General features: G+C 47.2%; 1 protein-coding gene across 6 annotated transcripts in view; it reads right to left on the bottom strand.

Moving 5' to 3' along the window:
- Positions 1 to 9,452, bottom strand: part of Tpd52 (tumor protein D52) — an 82,763-nt gene that overhangs the window by 66,824 nt on the left and 6,487 nt on the right. For 3 of the 6 annotated variants that reach the window (XM_029537406.1, XM_029537407.1, XM_029537408.1), the window contains exon 1: positions 4,459 to 4,635. The exons of the other annotated variants lie outside the window; for them this stretch is intronic. In XM_029537406.1, coding sequence (XP_029393266.1) covers positions 4,459 to 4,609 — 151 coding nt within the window. In that variant the 5' untranslated portion in view covers positions 4,610 to 4,635. Of the gene's footprint in view, positions 1 to 4,458; positions 4,636 to 9,452 lie in introns of those variants that run through there. 6 annotated transcript variants of the gene reach the window in all.

A 9,452-nucleotide genomic window follows, 5' to 3' on the forward strand; every position in this document is an offset into this window, starting at 1 on the left:
ATACATTTTGCAAAACACAAGAAAACCAAGAAGGAAGACCATCATGTGGATACTTCATTCCTCCTTAGAATAAGGAACAAAATACCCATGCAAGGATATAGGTACAGAGACAAAATTTAGAGCTAAGATGAAAGGATGGACTATCCAGAGACTACCCCATCCAGGAATCCATCCCATCATCGGCCACCAAACCCAGACACTAATGCAACTCAGAGGATCTTACAAGACAGAAGGCAAGCACAAGCAGGTTCCAGGTTCCCTTTGAACGCAGGAAATCTGATTCTTGAAGGACAGCCAAAGAAAGCACCCAGTGTTTCAGGGAAAGGCCTGTGATTAAGAACTTGAACATTGACCTGACAGGGTGTGTGCAGGGGAGGGAGAGAAATGTAGAGTGAAGGAAATGACTTTTATTAGCATGATCTGAAGCTTCTGTTAGTACCTCTAGCGCTTGCTGTCCATCTATAGCCAACCAAGAATGGGAGGAAAGTGCTTAAGCATCCTCAAGTTTCAGTAAGACACTTAATGCTGGGATTGAGCAGGAAGGTCCCCCACCAGCTCCGTTTTAAATGCCTGCCCCCAGACTGTGACTCTATTTAAAGGGCTGTAGAAACCTTAGAAGGTGACCTTGCTGGCAGAAGTAGGCCATTAGGTACCTATCTGGTTCCTGCCTCACTTCCTCCTCCTGATAAAGGAGCCTGCCTGCCCTTGTCCCAAGGCCCCCCTACTGGATAGATCAAAACACTCTGAAACTGTGAGCCTAAGTCAATCAACAAACTTTCTTCATGCAAGTTGACTCTGCCAAGCATTGTGGCCACAGTGACAGAAAAGTAAATTGATGTGCTTAATTAATAAAATATGAAATTTTTAATTTTATTAACATATATAAACATAATAGACTATATTGTAAATTATTACATATAAATATATGATTTTTATATTGCATATAATAAAATATAATGTTATACATAAAATATATTGTATTAAATAATTATAAAATTAATATGCTTGATTTATTTAAATAAACTTACATAAAGGTTTTAAAATATGATTTCTTATAAAATGCATTATTGCTATGCTTTCCTATGTTTCTATACTACAGTTACAGGTTACTCATGGTGAAAACAAAAAAAAAAGGTGAAGAGTAACTTCCCAGAAGCAGGCAGATCAGGAGTTCAAGTCCAGCCAGACCTATACAATGAATCTGAGGCCAGATTTGGCTCTATGAGACATCGACATCACCACCATCACCACCACCACCACCACCGCCATAACCACCACTAGAACACAGAAAAATACGAAGTACATGAAATGCAACTGCTTTCATTTTCTAACGCCCGTCCGTACTTGAAGGAAGTCAAGGTCAGCCATCCTAACATGGAAGGTGACAACTGCTCAATGGTAGAACCAGCAGCAAGTTTGCTGTCTCCCTAGGGAAAACCCTTCCTCAGCAGCTGGAGAGACGCTCAGAGCCTCCTCTGCCCTCACCCATCCTTTTTGCCCTTTCCCCACGCTTAGGCCACAGAACTTCTCTCTCCAAAATAGCACCAACAAGATTCACTCCGCTGGTATCAAAGCATCTCATTATTAGATAACTCAGGAGGCCAAGGCCAGATCCCTTAAGATGCAGTTTCTGGACTGGGGATTGACTGGGTCAGGAAAGCCCTGGCAGTTCGAGGATTTGAATTAGATCCCCCCACTCTGACGTAAAAAGCTGGGTGAGCATACATGCAACCCCATGTGTGGGAGGTGGAACCAGACAGATCCTGAGACTCACTAGCCAATCAGCTCAGCCTGTGTGGTGAGCTCCAGGCGAGTGAAAGACATCCCAAAAACACCAAGATAGACAGTGCAGAGGCAACAAGAGCTCAGGCTGGCCTCTGCCTCCATGCGTGCACATACACACCTTGCACACATGAACACACGCACATTGTTGGTTTTAAGTAAACCAGTTCCATTTTGGCAACCCCATTTAGACAAAGGGTTCCTACATCAATGGCAGGTGATAAAATACTGCAGTCTTACTTCCTGATGTTGGAGAACTCCTAACACCCTGTAGACTTTAAACTCGGTCTCCAGTAAACGGGAAAGATCACGGGACAGGAACTAGGACTGGGAAAGCATTTGATAAAAGTCAGCACCGTCAGCAAATAAAATGCTTTCTGTTCTACACGGTACTGACTGAAAGGAATTAAAAACTCCATATTCAGCCGGGTCTGGTGGCGCAGGCCTTTAATCCCAGCACTTGGGAGGCAGAGGCAGGCGGATTTCTGAGTTCGAGGCCAGCCTGGTCTACCAAGTGAGTTCCAGGACAGCCAGGGCTATACAGAGAAACCCTGTCTCGAAAAACAAAAAAAAACAAAACAAAACAAAAAAAAACTCCATATTCTCCAGACACTCCAGCGTCCAAGCTGTCCCCTCTGTACACTGTCTGAGCCCCCTCCAACCACTGCACGTGCACAGCACTGCATCCCCCAAGAAATCTCCAGGGCATCTGCCTATTCAGAACTCAAGATCAGGTACATGGCAGTAGTGGGAAGGGGGATGGGCCACATCTAAACACTGAAAGCAAACAGATACTGTTGCTGCCAAAGAAAAGTGTGGCCGAGTGGGCCAACATCTAGGAAAGGCAAGCACAAGGATGAGAGCCTGATGTCTCCCGGAACCGGCAAAACTGGAGGGAATAACAGGGAGGACTGCAAAGCAGGCCAGGCGTGGCCACGCCTGACCATAGGCAGAGATGTCAAGAGGTGGAGCCTAATGGCAGGGAGCATCCATGCTGGACATGACAGTCCCACAGGGGCCCACAGCCTAGGAGGGACCAGGTTACAGTCATTGACTCACCACTTCCGGCAATCCCTTTAGGAAAGATAAATCTAAACTTCCTTATATAATGTCTAATAGTGGTTTTTCCTTAATCATGACACCTTTAAGTCAGGAAGAGAAAGGAGCTGCAAGGGTCCCTTGTTTCTCTACTGGCCCTGAGTGTGATATTTTTAAATTCCCAATAGTTTGAAAAGTTTCTTCTATATTTAGAAGCATCATATGTATATATGTAACAAAATTAGCCTTGAAATAGCAAGGAAATTAATAATAAATGAACAAAGTTAACAAAGCAGGTTTCCGGGAATGTTTCATTACTCCTACTGAAAAAAAAAAAAAAACCCTCCGCATAAAGCATATTATTAAATAAATGCATAAGTCACTCTTGCAAGTGGAGAAGATCTGAAAGAGAAAAAAGGAAATTGGGAGAAATGACAGGGAGGGAGAAGCCTCAAAAGGCACGTGCTTAGAGCACACGGGGACATGTGAGAAACAATACAGTTGTCCAGCAAGTTTTAAAAGTGGGCGCTAGCTATCTCAGCCCCTCAGATCCACTGTCGACAGAGTCTGCAAGGAGACTGTACCACAGAACCGAGGGAAAGCCGCTCAATCCCGAGGAACCTGCCAGGCTGCCTTTGCTCTGAATGGAGATGTTCAATCTTACTGAACCCCTGAAGCAGCAGGCAGAGCCATCCATTTCTGGCCATTGGGGCATGGAGGCTTCACAGTGAGCTATGACCAACTCTGGGTCAGGATGCTAAACAAAGGTGGTTTCTGAAAAGGATCTGAGCGAGTGATCCAGAAAGCAAGCGAGTGAGCGAGCTTACAGGAGCATCTGCTACGTTTGGACTTGGCACAACCCATCCCATGCTGTGAGCACAAGCTCTCTCAGCCTCAGCAACCACTGGCCAAAGCTGCAAGATTACAGCATCCCCAACTCTGCTCAGATGTCACCACCAGGCTAAACTGCTCTCTGCCGGTAGGAATACCCAGGGAATGGATCATACTTCCTCGGGACCAATCTTTAATAAATGTCTCTGCTCTGCTAAGCACATGAAAATTAATTACCACCTGTATACGGGGTTACCTGAGGGTCAAACTCTGCAACACCACCATGAAAATGTCCTTTGCACAAGAAGCACCCTGACTAAGACAGAGGCAGCTACTGGACTGCACACCTAGTTATTCCCCTCGCCTCTGGTGTCTACGCACTTTGCAAACACTAGCAAAAGCCACACTTCACCCTCTCCACTCTGACAGTTAGAAACATCACTAAACGCAGGACAAGCGTGATCATGTAATCCAAAATTTCTGTTCAAACACATCTGGGCGCTTCCCAAAGGAGCACCCTTGTTTGGCTACCTCTCTTCCACCATCTCCACAGACTCGGCCTGTACCTACCCGCCCTCCCCATTCTCCGAAGCCTGACAGGGAACTTCCTGGCAACCTCTTCAGAGAGGCTAGTTTCGACCTGTTCACCTCCCCCACCCCCATCTCCACTCCTGTCGGAGCCTACCTATTTCATAACTGACACTGGGAACGGTCGCGGACCAGGCTTGCTTATCTCTTTTGCTTTAGTTTCTCTGTGGTCATCATACCGACACCGTCAGGTTTCCTGAACACTGACAATTGGCCCACCTTTCTCTGAACACCCCTGCACGGATGTCACACCTGAAGATGTGGCTGTCTTAAGATAGAAGTCTTCACTCACTGACTCGCTTCCCCTCCAAAGCTCAAGTCGGCTCTCTCTCCCAGCTGCACGCAGTGACACAGTTCTAACTCCAGGCATGATGTAAAATCAACATCATGTGACTTACAAAGCAAGGCTATGAAAAGCCACATAGCTCCAGCCAGCTCCTCTCTCCCAGGACTCCACCTAAGGAGCTCTGGGGAAGCTTGTAAGACACATGAGAGACATGGCCAACAGAAACAGGCATCCAAGGAACCCAGCAGTTGGAGTCTTCTAGCACCGCCCCTCCCCCACTGGAGAGCCAGGGCTCTGGGTGACCCATCCTGAGGCTTGCGTCCTCCAGCCCAGCTGAGAGGAGCAGGGGGGCCAGGGTGAGCTGGTTACACATGTCGGAATGGGAACAGACCTCAAAGGGAGCAGCTTAGCCCTCGCACCCTCTGCCTCCCCCTGGGGTCTAGTCCTTTCTGTGTGTTCCGGCTAGCACAGTCCTTCTACATCCACTATGAAACCCTTTTCCTTCCTCTTTTCCCACCTGAGTCTCTAGACACGCAACTTATTCTCCCTGAGGCCTCTCAGGAACCCAGCACACCCAATGTCCATGGCATCCTCAACTCGGGTCTGGAACAAAGTGGCTCACCCTATCTGGCTTTCCTACTTCCTATGCATCAGTCAAGCAACATTTCTTCATCCCAATTCCTGACCCTCCCTCACAGGACCCTGCATTTATACTCCCAAGGTCACCGTAAACCCCAGGCACAGGCCATTTCTGAGGCTTGCCAAGTCCCCTGCTTGCGCTCCAAGTCCTCCTTACAAACAAACCCCCTTTCCTCCCTTCTCTCTCCATCGCTTCTTCCACGGCACTGGTCTGTGAGCTCAAAGACCACAGAACGGCTTCAATGACACCACTTCTTAGGCTCTTGGCTAAAACCCAAACTGGAAGTGACAGCAGACTGGGAACCTAGCGCAAGCAGTGACTTCCGGTTCACAGGCTGGTGCTGCTCCATCTTCCTGTGGGAGACAGATCAATCCTCAGAACCCATGTTTTCGGGTGTTTTGGATGTTTAAAAAAAAAAAAAAAAAGCCAGCCAAGGTGTTGAGTAATGCCACCCGGGAATCATTGGAGCTCATTGGCAGACGGCCTAACCAATATGAAGAAATTCACGCCAGTCAGAGACACTGTCTCTAAAAGCAAGGTAGACTTAGCACCTGAAAAACAACATTGGAGCTTCTAGCCTCCACGTGCATGTGCATACACGCATACATACATACGTACATACATACATACACACAAACACACACACTGAGAGGGAAGAGGGAGAGGGGGAGGGAGGAGGGAGAGGGGGAGAGGGGAGAGGAGAGGTGCATCAACACTACCCATGAGTCTAGCCTCCATGACTAAATTGCCTCCCAAAGTCCTCATCTGCGAATACCACCATGCCCTGGAGTACGCAAACCTCCAGCGCATTCCAGCCAAGTGCAAATGGCACGCTGTACTCTGAGGTCTCACTCCAGAGGGGCTGCCTTCCTCCCAGGCCAGGTGATACAGCTTACACAATATCTGCATCCCGTGTCTGTCAGTCCATACATCCTCGAGCCTGTAGGTGGTCACACTATAGAAATGTCTCTAAGTCCATGCCGTTGGCTATTCGTTGGGATCTGCTGGGTTCAAGCACTCCAGAATCGCCTCACGTTCAGCTTCTGTATCAGTAACCCCGGTAACTACCTGGGGGCATTATCGGTGTCAGTCACATGGCGAACCAGTAAAACTCACATGAAACCTGGAACCCAGATACGACTTCATACCCAACATTCTTTGCCCTTAACATTTCTAGTTAGCTCTGATTCCGAGGACAGAGAGAGACAGGCGTTCACTTCTTAGCTACCTTCCACGCTCCACAGTAGCTATGCTACTGCACTCCAAGGGAAAGGGGACACTGGACAAGCTCTACGTGATGTTCAGTTGGACATGACATGTATGCCTCAGCCTGACATCACAGATCAGAAGCGCAGATCTGTCTGTGCCAAGCACTGTGCTCTGGAGAAATTGCCCTGTAAGGCGGGGTCACACCAGCACCTGCTACCAGGGCTTGTCAAGAGTCTTTAAAAAAAAATTAAAAAAAAAATGGATGAGCTTGGACGCGCTTGTAATGAAGGCTGGCACACAGCAGACACTCCGGAAATGCTGTCAGACTAAAGGACTCCAGAAAATGCAAGCAACTGGGAGGCAGGGCTCACGCCTTGTTCCTCTGGATTCCAATTTTGTTTTAATTAGCTGTGGGGAAAACATTTCTAAAAAGCACAGCGTTCTGCTCAGCAATCATATACTAAATTGGTCTTGGACCCAGTGCTATTTTCTTAGAAACAATAGGCTTAATTAGGGCAATGTGTTTTGTATGGCTCTCCGCATCCCACAGAGTAGATCTTGGGAAGCTGTGACCACTGCAACTATGCCCCCATAAACAACTGAAAATGGCGGTAGGGCTGAGACACAGAGAAAGCAAGGTGCAGAACACCACGGGATGCCTGGCACTCCTGTGGGCATCCCACTGGGGTTCCCATGCAAGCTGCTGCTAGGTATGGGTTCGTTATCCACGGTTTTAGGAGCTCAGGGACAACCATGCTCTGAAAATAGTAAATGGAAAAGTCCAGCTAGGCATGGTCACCAGAGCGCTGTGTCCTCCACAACAACATTCAAAGGAACTATTCTAACATGTATTGAGGGGTCTGGAGCTGCGGCGCAGTGGGCAGAAAACAGGAGGCTCTAGAATTGGTCTCCAGCACTGCATAAATGAAGATCAGTGTCACACACCTGTAATCCTAGCAGATTAAAAGACAGGCAAGAGGAACGGGTGCTCAAGGTGTTTCTGGGCAACATTCAGATCCAGGACAGCCTGGGATGTAAATAAACAACAAAGTCATCCATCCACTCTAAGCTCTGGGGACATTAGTAACACTGACAGCACCTGGTTTATTAAATGACAAGGCACAATGTCTAACAACCTTTGCCCAATACAAGCTTAAGCATCACCATCCATTTTATGTAGACATGACATTTTTACAAACACACTGAAGAAGGAAAGAACCAGTCCCTCTTCTATTTACAAAACACATTTTTCTGTGATTTATATAAAGCTAGGAGCACATTTGAACACACATTCCTGTCTCGCTGCCGAGCCAGTTTCTCTCCCTAACCCTTAGCTTTTTCTGTCTACTCCCGTCTGACTCCACTCACGCTGAAGTCGCTCCAGTCAGTACTCCGTGACGTGCTTCTAGTCTGCCTCCTAGAAACAACACCCATACCGAGCATGGAGCAGCGTCCCAGAGACCCTAGCAGGCTGGACAAACCACATTCTACCCTGTCCCTGGCCTGCTGACAGGCAGAGCCACACCCTCTGTGTCCATCCACACTGGCTCCAACAGCCTGAGGATGCAGCAGGGATCACATGACCCATTGAGTTTCCAGTCCAAAACTTCAGACAGGCAATTTTTTAAAACTTAATTTGCATTTTTCTCGACCATGAGTGTTCGTGAGTTAAGGTATATGGAGCAACACGATACAAGGAAGAGAGAAAGTCATGATGTTTTGGTAAAGCCATCATGGAGGTCAGTCACATGGCAGGGGAGCCACATGACAAGGAAGAGTCCATTAGAGAATGAGTGGAAAGAAACATAGTGTGTATGTGTGTGTGTGTGTGTACATGCATATATGTATATAGTGTATAGATGTACATAAGTGTGTGTATGTATATATTTGTGTGTGTATATATATATATATATATATATATATACATGCACACACACATATAGATATGTTCTCAATGCTCAAAAGAGGGAGAAGAGGAGGGACATTATGTCATTCTGTGCTGAGCCTGGCAGACAGCCCCAGGGGAACAAGGATGTTACTGGAGGCATCAGCAGAGAAGCAAGGGGTTGGGAAGGGGTAATTGCTCCTCCCACCGCTGCGGCATAGCTTAAAGTGAAACCACACTTAAAGTGAGAGGTGGTCCCTTGGCCAGATGCTAGGCTAGTGCAGCTGGACTAACTCTTAAAGGAGACAACGGTCCCAGCACGTGGGAGGCAGAGGCAGGCGGATTTCTGAGTTCAAGGCCAGCCTCGTCTACAAAGTGAGTTCCAGGACAGCCCGGGCTACACAGAGAAACCCTATCTTGGAAAAAAAAAAAAAAAAAAAAAAGGAGACAACGGTCTATGGCCTCCCAAGGGAGGATGCCATTCCTTACTGAAACACTGCAATAGTGAAGCCATGAAAACATCGTCTTTTTCAAAGCTGTGGTAAATATCTCATTATCTAATAGCAACCAAAGCAAACTGTATACATAATACAATTCTGACAAACATTACTCAAGGTATTCAATAGTAATTAAAGAAAAATACCAGACTAAGTTGTGTATGCCGCTGCATACCTTTGATCACAGCATTCAAGAGGACCAGAGCTACAGGGTGAGAGAGACGGGAGAGGCATGGAGGAGGGGAGAGATGGGGGAGAGGGCGGGGAGGGAATGAGAAGAAAGCAGACATGTCTACAGAAAAAAAAAAAAAATGGATACGCTCACAGCATTGCTGCTCAATGTCTGCCTGGGCAGGTTAACTGTAGGATTCATTTGGAAATAAAATCTGGTAAGAATAGTAAGGGAAACGTCTGACAGCAAATCCAAAACAAAACCCAAACACAAAACAGACCGTCGGAGGAGATGTGCCTTTCACAGATGGCAGGGGACACATAAAGCAAAGTCGAAGAAAGGAACCAAGAGTGTGGGGTCTTAGGACAGCGGTGCCTGCAATGGCAGAGGGAAGACCTGCAGGACAAGGGAGTATTAGGGAGTATTGGGAGCCGGGCAGCCAGTGGGTGGGTGAGGGGTAAGGGCGTGTTCTCTTTCTCTCTCTCTCTCTCTCTCTCTCTCTCTCTCTCTCTCTCTCTCTCTCT

This window comes from Mus pahari, chromosome 4 (genome assembly GCF_900095145.1).
Source record: "Mus pahari chromosome 4, PAHARI_EIJ_v1.1, whole genome shotgun sequence".
Lineage (NCBI taxonomy): Eukaryota > Metazoa > Chordata > Mammalia > Rodentia > Muridae > Mus > Mus pahari.